The sequence below is a fragment of the Aphidius gifuensis genome, linkage group LG2, assembly GCF_014905175.1.
Source record: "Aphidius gifuensis isolate YNYX2018 linkage group LG2, ASM1490517v1, whole genome shotgun sequence".
Classification (NCBI taxonomy): domain Eukaryota; kingdom Metazoa; phylum Arthropoda; class Insecta; order Hymenoptera; family Braconidae; genus Aphidius; species Aphidius gifuensis.
This window is the reverse complement of record NC_057789.1, coordinates 19,938,386-19,952,824: the sequence shown is the minus strand read 5'-3', so window position 1 is coordinate 19,952,824 and position 14,439 is coordinate 19,938,386. Positions and strand designations below refer to the sequence as shown.

The 14,439-nt window shown below is 28.0% G+C and overlaps 2 protein-coding genes across 3 annotated transcripts in view; one reads left to right on the top strand and one right to left on the bottom strand.

Moving 5' to 3' along the window:
• The first annotated feature begins 2,094 nt into the window (after positions 1–2,094).
• The window catches only part of LOC122849283, a 34,398-nt gene continuing 22,053 nt past the window's right edge, over positions 2,095–14,439 (top strand). Inside the window, exons 1-3 of one of the 2 annotated variants that reach the window (XR_006373559.1) lie at positions 2,100–2,506; positions 2,662–2,977; positions 3,202–7,242. The gene's annotated coding sequence lies outside the window, so the exon portion shown is untranslated. Of the gene's footprint in view, positions 2,507–2,661; positions 2,978–3,201; positions 7,243–14,439 lie in introns of those variants that run through there. The other variant, XM_044147956.1, reaches the window with a different exon arrangement.
• Positions 9,050–9,488, bottom strand: LOC122849284. The gene is made up of 2 exons (XM_044147958.1): positions 9,276–9,488; positions 9,050–9,165 (listed from the first exon to the last, which is right to left on the bottom strand). Exons 1-2 carry the CDS (start codon positions 9,475–9,477, stop codon positions 9,062–9,064), a joined length of 306 nt encoding a protein of 101 aa, XP_044003893.1. The 5' UTR covers positions 9,478–9,488; the 3' UTR covers positions 9,050–9,061.

The following is a 14,439-nucleotide window of genomic DNA, read 5'->3' as shown; positions in this document are numbered from 1 at the left end:
TTTTAAGTTTTTTTATGAGGTTAAGAACGGTTTTTTTTTAAATACTTTTTTTTTCAAAACTAATACATTTGATCAGTTTCCCATGTATTTGGTATTTTTGTAACTCGAATGTATTTTGTAATGAAACCATGTATTTGGTTTCCTATGTTTCCAATTATTTTTTTTGTCAAAATTCATTCAAAAAAAAAAAATCTAATATGCCTAAAATTATTAAAATATTATAACTTTAATACTGAACAAAAATTTTAATTAATAAAATGCTTTTTTTTATATTAAATACAAAATAAAAATATACTGTCGTACGTCTGTCGGAATTGTGTCGGATTTACAAATCTCACAGTCGTGTGTCGGAATTGTGTCGGAATTGTGTGAGAATTGCAAATTCTCACAGACGATTCCAATTATTTTTTTTGTCAAAATTTATTCAAAAAAAAAAAAAATCTAATATGCCTGAAAATATAAAAATATTATAACTTTAATATTGAATAAAAATTTTTATTAATAAAATACTTTTTTTTATATTAAATACAAAATAAAAATGTACTGTCGTACGTCTGTCGGATTTGTGTCGGTATTGTGTCGGAATTGTGTGAGAATTGTAAAATCTTACAGTCGTGTACAGATGATTCGGACAGCTAACCTCACTTTTAATACATAAACAGAATTGAGCTTTTTCAATAAAAAAATTATTTAAAAAAAATTCTAATGTGTCTTAAATTATGAGAACATTATTTAGAAATTTTTAGACATAATATTTTATTTTTCAAATGCTTCTTACTATTTATTTTTGTGACTTAGAAATTCTTATAGTCGTGTGTCGGTTTTGTGTCGTTTTTGTATGAGATCAGTGCACAAACCGACTATCGGCATTTTCGCTAGGGAATTGTAAACAATTCTAATATAAAAATTATAAATTATTAATTTTATTCGACTTGTGACTTCTAAAAACCAAAAGACTGTACTTAAGACGTATTCTGTAGTTGTTCAAATAAAAATAATACTAAACGTCGTTAAATACAAATATATAAATATTTTTAATAGCTGAATAAAAATTTGGCTTAACTATAATTTTTTGTGTTTAACAGATAATTAATATTATAATAATTAACTAAAGATAATATAAAGATATTATAACTTTTTCCACAGAACACCAAATAATTATATAACATGTAATTAATAAATATCTGATACAAAAAAATTATTATTTTTTTCTTGTGTAATATTAATATAAAATTCTTGGTTCATGCAAAGTCGTATAAAATTTTTTAAATATAAGACTAGCCGAAAATGTATTATAAGCAATTTTCAAGTTAATTAAAAAAACGATAAATTTATTCACATTCAGTTAAATAATCGTAATTATTAAAAAAATTAATATGCAAAACTCATGCTTATTTTTTAAGTTTTTTAACTAACTTTTCTTTTTTCGGCACACATATTACTAAATTTTTTTGTTTATGCTATTGATTATAATATTATAATGAACTATATTTCATAAACTCATCTAATAATTATGATCGTTCGTTCATTTATCTATTATTGTATTTATTCTAACAAAAAAGCTAGATGACATTGACATGTTTTTTTTTTGTTTACAACAACAGGTTATTTAGCGTCAGGTAGGGCTAGGTATGGGTTATTCACATTATTTACATGATTTACGTTTTTTACGTAAATTACATGTAAATTACATGTAATGTAAATAACTCGAAAAATCGCCCATTTACCCAACACTGGGGTACGTTCCAAAACCTCGTTCGGTTCGGTATATCAAGATGGCAGCGGTTCAAATCAAATATATGAAAATTTTAAACACCCCTATAAACTTTTCTATATTAGTGTCAGTTGATGTATTTTTAGTATAGAGAAAGGAGAATAATATCAGTTAGTTAATTCTTATCCTAATCAATAATAAGTATAAGTGATTAACTTATTACAGCGATAAAAAAAATGGCAAAAAAACACTGAAATCCGCCATCTTGATATACCGAACCGAACGAAGGTTTTGGAACGCCTGGTAAATATCAATAAAAGCTTTTATGACCGTCTTTTATAAGTAAACGCAATTTTGTAAGTAGGTTGAGAACCGTTGGATGCCGCTTTTATTCCGGTATTGTTAGAGTGGGTATAAGCTTATACCCACTCTAGGTATTGTACGAGTATTGTACAAGCATTGCTTACAACCCTTGTGCGAGAGTTGTACAATGCTTGTAAGTGGTAACTTTCAATAAGTCTTGTGTGAGTCTTGTACAAGTATTGTATACATGGCTTGTACATTTCTCGTACAACACAAGCAGAATACACGGGAGCGATAAACGAAATCAAAAACCATCGTTGTACATACATTGTACAAGCCTTGTAACCACGCTCGTACAAGACTTGAACGAGTATCGTAATCGATCTCAGCGATTCAGTCCGTAAACACAGCCTTGTACAAGACTTGTTCCAACCTTGTATACAAGTATCGTTCAAACCACGTCTACAAGGCTTGTAGCGTTCCGTTAGGGTAAGCTCCAAACGTCTTTTCTTTTTTGTCCATACGTTTTGTCTTGTCTCATTTTATAACCCGATAGTTTTTTTTTTACATTGTCATATTGTTGATTAGAGATATTGCTATTTTAATGGACTTTTTTTTGACAAAAATCGCATTCTCCATAATAGGTAAACTGGTTCATAAACCCCCATGGCACTACCACCACTCAGAGTCAATTTGTCAATTCATTTGTTATTGTTGGTTATGATTGTGGGGAGGTTTTTTTTTTCAATATCAACTCGAGATTATCAAGGATAATAATAGCACAATTAACGGTCAAACGTACAAAATTGTCTAATTAAAACTCATCATTAAATTAATATATTTATTTGAAAAAAAAATACTTCACCAAGTCAACGATATTGTGTATTGAAAAAGAAAAAAAATTACTGCATTAATAACTAAATTAATCACAAACAAATCAAAAGTTTACAATCAAGTTAGGTAAATGAAAATTTATAATTTTAACAACTATAATTATAAAATAAGCACGTGCATCAATTTTAACATGTTGCATGACAATCAATATTATTTGGCTTTGAATATAATTTTATTGATGATAATTTAAGTGGTCAATCATAGTTTGGAATATATTTTTTTTTATGGTTATTTTATTTTGGTTGTAATACATTTAAATTCATCATTATTTTTTTGATATATATTTTCAGAGTTTACATAAAATGAGTGTAAAAAAAATATGTGTTGAGGAAGACCAACAAATCTCTGATGATGGTGACAAGAATCAAGAAAAAGTTGTCATCAATTCACTGGATTACGACTCATTAGCACAAATCATCATGTTGTTGCCAATACCAGAGAGGATAGATATCCCGGGAAAAACAGTTTGTATACAACCATATACAATCATATACGACCATATATGATTGTATACAAACTCATACAGTTGTATATCGCCATTTTCTGTATACAAATTTATAAAGTTGTATATATCTGTCTAGTGGCTACTTTGGTGACGATTTTGGGAGTCAAGTGGCTACTTTGGTGACTCTTGGCTAGATTGGTGACCGTCACCAATCTAACATCGTACGATTTGTCTACTTTGGTGACTGTCACGAAAAGAGCCACTTTATCAAAAATAGTGAGAAACTTTAATAATAGTGTAGTTAATGAACTACAAACATTCAAGATGACTTTTATAGTTTATTTAACCGATAACGATTATAATTAAAGAAGTTAGAAATATTAAAAATGAATATAAAGACAAAATAATGGTAAAAAAGCTAAAAGATTCAGTAATTTGAATTAAAAGATTTTAAATCACATCGGAACAATATAACGTCATTGAAATCGATCAAAAACATTATCAAGAAGTATTGTATATCGGAAGATACTATGTAGGCATCATATCTATGAATTATTTGCTGTTAACAAGGTAAGTCACGAAACTGTACACTTCGTGACCAATTGTACTGTTTGGTGACAGTTACGAAACTAGCCAGTATATACCGTCCGGCTAGTTTGGTAACATTTAATTACTGATGTGTGTATTAAATGGTAACAATGATTTTCGTGATGAGAGAAACATTATGACAGTCCCGGTAATGACCAAAAAAACGAAGAATAGACGACATTTGTTGCCTGGTACTCAAGATTTTCTGTCAAATTTAACCAGCTTTATCGGAATACAACTTTTCTAGAAGCTTTCTGTTTTTTGATTATTATCGGTGAGTTTTTTTTTTCAAATTGTCTAACCGAAATTCGAAAATCCCATGAGTTGTATAGATTGGTGACAGTAAAAAAACAGAAATCACGTGAATCGGCTTTGAAACTGCGAAGATTTGTTCTTGGACACTGGTTTTAAGATTTTTTGACACTAACCCGAGCAATAATTGAAAAAAAAGTCAAAAACTATGAAAAACTGAAGTTTCGGATATTCGTACGTTACTATGAAAAACTTACAACAAAAACTGAGAATGAACGACGTTCGTTGACTAGAACGAGATGTTTTCTTTCATATATCATACGACAGATCCGAATATAATTTGCCTGGAAGCATTAAGTTTCTTAGACCGTTAGTTATTAGGGAGTTTCTGTTTCACAGTTTGACTAGACGAAACTTAAAAATCCTGTCAAGTGGCTAGATTGGTGACAGTGAAAAAATAAGAATCACGTCAATCAGCTTGAAAACTGCTTAGATTTTTTCTAAGTCACAGGTCTCAACATTTCTTGACCCTGACCTGCGCAATAATTGAGAAAAAGAATCAGAAACTATGGAAAAATAACGTTTCAGAAATTCGTACGTTACTATGGAAAACATACGACGAAAACAAAGAATACAAGACGATCATTGACGAGAATTAGATATTTTATGTCATTTTCCATACGGCTGATCCGAATATAACTTGTCTAGAAGCTTTACGTTTCTTGGACAGTTAGTAATCAGGTGGTTTCTGTTTCACAGTTTGACTGGACGAAACTTAAAAATCCAGTCAAGTGGCTGGATTGATGACAGTGAAAAAACAGGAATCGCGTCAATCAGCTGAAAAACTGCTGAGATTCTTTCCAAGTCACTGGTCTTAACATTTCTTGACCCCGACCTGAGCAATAATTGAGAAAAAATTCAAAAACTATGGAAAATTAACGTTTCGGAAATTCGTACGTTACTATGGACAACATACGACAATAACAAAGAATAAGCGACGTTCATTGACTAGAACTAGACATTTCCTGTCATATTCCATACGCCTAATCCATATACAACTTGTCTAGAAGCTTTACGTTTCTTGGACAGTTAGTTATTAGGGAGTTTCTGTTTCACAGTTTGACTGGACGAAACTTAAAAATCCAGTCAAGTGGCTGGATTGGTGACAGTGAAAAAACAAGAATCGCGTCAATCAGCTGAAAAACTGCTGAGATTCTTTCCAAGTCACTGGTCTTAACATTTCTTGACCCCGACCTGAGCAATAATTGAGAAAAAAAACCAGAAACTATGGAAAATTAACGTTTCGGAAATTCGTACGTTACTATGGAAAACATACGACGAAAACAAAGAATACAAGACGTTCATTGACTAGAATTAGATATTTTATGTCTGATTCCATACGCCTGTTCCGAATACAACTTGTCTGGAAGCTTTACGTTACGTGGACAGTTAGTAATCAGGTGGTTTCTGTTTTTTAGTTCGACTGGACGAAACTTAAAAATCCTGTCAAGTGGCTGGATTGGTGACAGTGAAAAAATAGGAATCGCGTCAATCAGCTTAAAAACTGCTGAGATTCTTCCTAAGTCACTGGTCTCAACATTTCTTGACCCTGACCTGACCAATAATTGAGAAAAAAATTCAGAAACTATGGAAAATTGACGTTTCGGAAATTCGTACGTTACTATGGACAACATACGACAATAACAAAGAATAAGCGACGTTCATTGACTGGAACTAGACATTATCTGTCATATTCCATACCCCGATCCTAATATAACTTTTCTGGGAGCTTTAATTTTCTTATAGACAGTTAGTTATTAGGGAGTTTCTGTTTCACAGTTTGACTGGACGAAACTTAAAAATCATGTCAAGTGGCTAGATTGGTGACAGTGGAAGAACAAGAATCACGTCAATCAGCTTAAAAACTGCTTAGATTCTTTCTAAGTCACAGGTCTCAACATTTCTTGACCCTGACCTGCGCAATAATTGTGAAAAAAAATCAGAAACTATGGAAAAATAACGTTTCGGAAATTCGGACGTTACTATGGAAAACATACGACGAAAACAAAAATTACACGACGTTCGTTGACTAGAACTAGATGTTTTCTATCATATTTCATACGACAGATCCGTATATAACTTACTTGGAAGCATTAAGTTTTTGAGACCGTTAGTTATTAGGAAGCTTCTGTTTTACAGATTGACTTGACGAAACTTAAAAATCCTGTCAAGTGGCTAGATTGGTGACAGTGAAAAAACAGGAACCACGTCAATCAGCTTAAAAGCTGCTTAGATTCTTTCTAAGTCACTGGTCTTAACATTTCTTGACCGTGACTCGCGCAATAATTGAGAAAAAAAATCAGAAACTATGGAAAAATAACGTTTCAGAATTTCGTACGTTACTATAAAAAACTTACGACAAAAACGAAGACTACACCACAGTTATTGACTTGAATTAGATATTCTCTGTCATATTCCATACGCTCGATTCGAATGTAACCTGTCTGGAATCTTCAAGTCTCTCGGACAGTTAGTTATGAGAAAGTTTCTATTTTTCAGTTTGACGAGACGAAACTAAAAATTCCTGTTAAGTGGATAGATTGGTGACAGTAGAAAAACTGAAATCACATGAATAAGCTTCAAAACTGCTTAGATTTGTTCCGAGACACTGGTTTTAACATTATCTGACTCTGACCCAAGCAATAATTGAGAAAAAAAGTAAAAAACCATAGAAAATAGATGTTCGGAAACTCGTACGTTACTACGGAAAACATACGACAAATACAAGACAAAATTTGAAGATAATACATATTTTTCGTCAAACACTAGTTTTAACGTTTTTCAAATCAATACTAGTAAAATTCATTCACCTAAACTTTAATTATATAAATCTGAACATAATTTCGTGGACTTTGATGTTTTGTATAAAAAAAGTCACGAATCTAGACAATTAATATATTTATTCGTATAAACTCATTATTATATAACATGTGGCTTCTTTCGTGACATCAGTATGTATATGTAATAGGAGAATTGGCTTAATTGGTGACATATCGTATAAACTCATTATTATATAACATGTGGCTGCTTTCGTGACATCAGTATGTATATGTAATAGGAGAATTGGCTAATTGGTGACATAGAAAATGTTACCAAAGTAGCCCACTTACCACTTAGCTAGTGTCACCAAAGTAGACACATTATGCTTTATTGCCCGTATCTCTAGAAAAAATGAGTATATTTAATTTTTTTCGAAAAGACACTATTCATTGTGATGTCCTTCATTGATTTCAGAAAAAAAAAAAAGATGTCACCAAAGTAGCCATTCAACAAATACATATACAGTTGTATACAACCATATATGGAATTTATAGATCAAATTCAAGAATGGTTGTATACAAACAAAGATAGTTGTATACAAACATAGATAGTTGTATACAAGTTTATATGCCGTGACTTTCAAAAATTTATTATTATCATAAAAAAAAAAAAATTTATAATTATTTAAACAATTTAATTTTTTTGTCTATATATTTGATGATTTATTTGACCGAAAAAATTACACCACAAATACTTGACTTTACCGGGACTTGAACACGGTATCTTCTAGTTGAAACTCCAGAGCCTTACTTACCTAACCACGACAGCTGCAATCGAAAATTATGAAAATTTGTTCTACTGAAATATTCATTATAATCATAGCAATCCAAGGATCAACTAACACTCGGCCGATATATGAATTTCATTTGTTTCGTATACCCCGGAATGTATATTGTCATAATTTATGAAAAAAATTTTTTATCCCTGAAATTTTCGTTTCGTAAAAAAAATAAGTAGCTGTTATATATTATTAAACAAACACCCTTCCAATATTAAATACATAATAGCGGTTCTTAATATATTTTTATATACATGGAAAGAATGAGAAAAAATCAGTCTTAGTGACCCGAATAAAAATTAATGAATGGCAAGTCATAGGTTGGTCAGTCTTCAATGTGCTACTGAGTTGTAAAATTGTATATAATTTTAAAAATGTCCATATATGTTTGTATATATAACCATATATAATTGTATACAAGATAAATAAAGTAAGCTACCAAGTTGTATAGTTGTATATGATTTTATAAATTCATATATATAAACATATATAAATATATATACAGTTGTATATGTCCATATATATGTTTGTATATAACCATATATGATTGTATATAGTTGTACATAGTTGTATATGATTGTATATGGTTGTATATAGTTGTATATAGTTGTATATGGTTGTATATAGCTGTATATGGTTGTATATGGTTGTATATGGTTGTATACCCCCATGGAAATATTTTATAAAATTTTTATAAAATTATTTTATAAAACCAATTTTATAAAAAAGTGGGCGAATCTGATAACAAATTTGTTATAAATATTTTATAAAATTTCTTAAAGAATTTGTTACCATTTTTTGTAAAAAAATTTAGTAAATTTTATAAAATTTTATAAATTATTTTATAAATTAAAAAAAAAATAAAATAACAAATTTTTATAAATTTTTTTATTAATTAAAGAAAAAAAAATCACAAATTTTTATAAAATTTTATAAATTTTTCTTTATAAATTAAAGAAAAAAAAAACAAATTTTTATAAAATTTTATAAATTTTTCTTTATAAATTAAAGAAAAAAAAATAACAAATTTTTGTAAATTTTTTTATTAATTTTTTTATAAAATTTTAGAAAAATGTATTTTCATCAAGGTTTTTAAAAATATTTATCAATAACATTTAATTTTTACTATCAAATACAGATAATTATTTTGTAAAGGAATCATATTGATTTTTTATCCTTATTTTTCCAAGTTTTTATAAAAATTTATCTATTCAATTTTTGTATTATTTCGTAACTGTGACAATCGTGTATTGATATTTGAGCCCAATGTTACAGCATTAAATTTCGTTGGAAATTTTTCTTTTACAGTTTCTGAAAAAAAAAAAAAAACGAAAAAGGTAAGTGATTTCTGATTCAATAATAAAAAAAAATTACATTTATTTATTAAAAGAAATAATTGAATAAAGATAATTTTTTTTAACCTTTTATAATGCTTATAATATTATCATTAAGTCGTTGAAGTTTAATATTATTATCTCCATCATTGTTTTTTTTTTTTGAAACACCTCCATGGTAATTACTACGAAGTAATGTGTCCCTTTCAAATGCTGCCAAAACTAATGACCATGCCATTGTTGTGTAAGATGGTCTAGTTTTTGCAGTTTTCCATTTTTCATATGACATTTCAAATTGGTGTTTTTCATCTTTAGATTTAAAATCCTTCAAATATTAAATAATATAAAAACAATTTTTTATTGTAACTATAATTAATAATCAACATATAATAATAGTAAAAAAATAAAGTAGACAATAAATTACCTTTAGAGTAGCATCATTTTTGGAATCTTCATTCATAGAATTTGATGACCTTTTTTTTTAGTAGGATTGATTCCAAGTTGAGTTAGGATATCCACTGTAACTATAAATATTGATAATCAATTTGTATATTTATATTATTTATATTTAATGAATTGAAAATCAATTTAATTAATTATTAAAAAATACATACAGCTTTTTAAATCTGCTTTGGTAACATATTCATGATCACCTGATGACTTTCTTTTATTTGTTGTTTCAAGTTTATCAGTATCATATTGTTTATCTGATGACTTTTTTTTATTTGTTGTTTCAAGTTCATCAGTATCATATTGTTTATCTGATGACTTTCTTTTATTTTTTGCTTCAAGTTCATCAATGTCATTCTCTGAATTTTCAATACTTGACTTTTTTTCTGGTTCATCATTTTCCAAATTGATCTAGAAAACATAAAAAAATACATATATTATATTGTACAAATTATTTTCCAAGATTAAATTTTAAAATATATACATTTTTCATTGTAAAATACTTACTGAGGGTTCACTTGTTTTTTTTTTTTTGTAATTATCAATTTTATTTTTAAGATTTAAATCACTCGATTTTTGTTTATCACATTGTTTCAAATCAATCTAGACGATGGAAAAAATAATTAAAATAACATAATTTAATAATGAACAAAAATAAAATGATTGAATTTTTTTTTTTTTTCTTTTGTATAAAGTATTTCATTGTAAATTATGAATTCAAAACAATGTACAATTAAAACTTACTGATAATTGATTTGTTTTTATTATTTCATCTTCATCAATATCATTTTCAGAGTCATCATTGCATGATGTTTCTTCCTTATCTTGTTCAAAATTTATCTAAAAAACCAAAACAAAAAGTATTTTATTTTAAATGATGAATTTAAATGAATAAATGAATTAAAATTTTTTTTTACCTCGGTGATTTCATCTTCTTTGTTAGGTTTTTTTTTGGTGATACTGATTCATTATCCTCATTATCTGATGCAAACGAATTGTTTATTGTACGATCAGGTGATTGAAATCCATCGATAATATTCATTTTTTTTTCCAAAACATTTATGTTAGCTGAAAGAATATAAATATGTTTAATTTTAATTAATATATATGATGAATATTGATTATGTATATTTTATTTATTTACCTGATACTGCTATAATAATAGCTTCATAAAGTAGCCAACCTCCAAGTGGTTTGCGTACTGAATCACGCCATTCAATAGCAAAAGTTTGCTCTGGATCATATTCATCATTTTAAATTTTTTATAATCAAATTTTTTTATGCAGTTGACATCCATGCCAGCTGTATAAGTATCTTTATATTTTCCCTCTGTCCATTTGACCAATGCAAATGATTTTTTCGGCATTCTATTTTAAAAAAACAAAAAAATGTAATTATATTTTCTTTTATTCATTTTTATCTTAATTAATTGTTTTATATCTTTTACAATATCAACTTTTTTCTATTAAAAAAAAATAAATAAAATAAACTATTTTTAAACTGATTACATGTAAAATCTAACTTATTCAACATGAATTAATTTTTTTTTTTCGTTATTCTTTAAAAAATTATATTTTATTTGTATATATTAGAATGAAGAAATTTAATAACGAACAAAGAACAGAACATCTTTTAAGCAGTTTACTTGTCACACAAGAAGCAACCTAACTTTTTTAATATTATTTGTCATGCATTAAATTTTTTTTTAATTTATTCTCTAAAACATGACATTTATTTTGTGACTATTAATATTTCAAAAAATCAATAATTAACAACAAATAAAACAAATTTTAAGCAGTACAGTTTTTACACAAAAAGGGAATTTGACTTTTTTAAGATCAATAAATAAAATTATTAAAAATATATAATGTATCAATTGTGTCACTAAATGATTTATTAAAGTTAAATAATATAACTTACTTGAAAGAAAATAATTGCACTCGGATAATAATTTTATATATTATAATATAAATATTTCTTTTTGCCGAGTTAACTTGTTAATAACCAACATACAAAACAAGTTTGCACAGGTTTCAATACATTCCGTTTACTGCCTTTGTGTCCTCAACGGCAGTGTCTTAAATGCCGGTATCTACGCTACAGGAGAAATTAAAAGACTAAATACACGGATTTATGATATTTATCCCACATCCATTCGTCAACACACCACAATAAATTTTATTTTTTATAATTATCGAATTAATTTAATTTAAAATTTTATTTTCAAAAATATTTACAACATTTACTTTAAAATGCCACCATCTCGTAAGCGAGGACCATATAAGCTGTATTTATTGAAAAAAAGCAATATAAAAATTCCACGACGAACAAAATATGACATGACACGAGCCTTGAGAATGATGACAGGTATAATAATAAATATATTAAAATATATAATGAATATATTTAATTTTTTTTATTTTCATTTTGTTTATTTATTATATTATTATATTTTCTTCTATTTTAGTTCTTCAACGAGTGATGAATCAGATAAGAATATGAATGACATGGTAAGAAATTTTTTTTTTCTGGTCAATGTTTTTTTGTGAACTATTCCAATCAACTGATTTAATTCTGTTTTAATTTTTTTTTTTTTTTGCATATCCTCTGTTATTTATGAGTATAGAGACAATTGCAGATTCACTTTGTACCAGGTGTTACAAGTCCTGATGATTCATCAGAAGAAAATGACAGATTTTCTCTTCTGCAAGATCAAAATTTGAATGATGGTGATGACGTTGATGATGATGATGATGATAATATTACTACTCTAGACACCACCAATTATGATGAACTGAACACTCCGAGTGACCAATCTGATCATACTAATTTACATAGTTACGTGAGTAAACACTAATTATCGAGTTTGCTGTTTTTGTATAAACTACCTCAATTTAATTTTTTTTCTATTTCATTTACTTGTAAAATTCATTTTTGATAATTTCATAATATTAAAAGAAAACAGAAATTATTTTTATTTTATTGAGCAATCACAAAATTAATTTTATTATTTCAAGGTTGATGAGAGTGATTCTTCTGATAATGATTTTATTTCTCCAGTCAGCACTCCAGACCCTCTCGAGGAATATAACTATAGTGACCAAGAAGACCAACAACTAAACGATGATACTTGCATTGCAGGCACAAATAATGATACATCAAATTTTCTTTATCCAGTGGCTGTATTATTGAGAATATTACTATTACTGGCTCTCAAAATACGGTATAGCCTCACTTATGCAGCAGCAGAAGCTGTTGCAAAACTCGTTGACTTGAAAGCCAAAGAACATGTTGGATCCATATCTCAGTATAACTCTCAAAAAATTGTAGATAGTTATGCTATTCCTATACAAGTTCATCATTTTTGCCCATCGTGCCATTTGTATGCTTGTGTTGAATCAAGTGGTATCAATGACATTCACCAAGATAAATCATTAACGTGTTGTAAATGTAATTTTGTGTTTGATATAAAAAAAACCGTGATGCTATTAACATACCATTTGTGCACTTATCCTTAGCTGAACAGTTTAAAAGCTAATATTTTACAAGGGTAAGATATACTGGAAGATATGTGTTATAAATTCTAGAACGTCCGAAAAATACAACCGATTTGCAATGGAAAATATCTTCGACTCTGAGTTATACAAAAAACAAATTCCTGATTCAACAACGTCAAACAATACAGTAAAGAGCAATTGGTACGTGTTGATGGTCTTCTGGACCAAGGCCAACGCTAAACGATGATACTTACATTGCAGGCACTGCAACAATTGCGGATGATTTTTGAAGGTTTTTACTTCCAGTTCTTGGCTGTAATGAATATGCAAGAACAATTGCAAGCTTCAGCATACTTCCAGGTGTTACAAGATGACGATGATGATTTTATTACTCTACTAAGCAGTTTAAAGATAATTTTAGACTTTATGTATCTGATATTCTATCATCTTGAATATGCATCTATACAACGTGTCAAACAGTAATATAAATCATACATTTTATCAAAAGCATACTTTTCTCGAAACGATTGTATAATTTGTAAATTTACAGCTTTAGAACTGTTGACAAATTTTTTTAATTGTTGGTGATAATCCTCATATCTAAAAAATAAATATGTGCCATGTATTAATTAAGATTGATACGGAGATTTACAAATTGTAATTAATGAATAAATGCTTTTTACCTAAATTATACTGTGTAGAGAAAAGTATGCTTTTGTCAAAATAATTTTATAGGCAAGCCAATGTCAAGTAAGTGAACATTAAAATGAAAAATAAACAACAATTCCATATGATTTAAAAATTACAAAGCAAAAGTGCATGTTTTTAGTTGATTATAAATATTTACTTCAGTAATTGATGTTTGCAGCAATAAAGAAGTTCCATCGACTAACAAGCTCCAATGTTTCACATATTTACTACGGAAAATTACACCATTGTACAAACTATAAAAGTTTTACTACTTCTGAACCCTGAAAATTTGAAATTAAATTTTTTCGCTCAGACATTTTTCTTGGTATTCGGGAAGCATCACTAGATGGCTTTATTGTCATCAAATAGTTATCAATTTCAGTTAGGAATTTGTTGAGCAAAAGAATTTATTTTAGCGGGCCAGGTGATGAATCCATATTTTGCTTGTGTCACAAACAACCAAATTCTATAAGTACATAAAGTCAAAAACAAAGTCATTATGTACCATTAAAGAGAATGTATAATAACTGATATCGGCGTTTGATGCCCATCGCTCCAGTTTTAGCATGTTTACAATGTTTTCATAATTCTCACCTAGTACATCACCATAAGGT

Bases quoted from the DNA above. Each gene is read 5' to 3' on its own strand.
- LOC122849284 (XM_044147958.1), bottom strand. From the start codon at position 9,477: ATGTCATATGAAAAATGGAAAACTGCAAAAACTAGACCATCTTACACA. The intron at 9,166-9,275 runs GTTAAAAAAAAT...TTTTTTTTTCAG, and splicing joins TATTATAAGCATTATAAAAG to AAACTGTAAAAGAAAAATTT.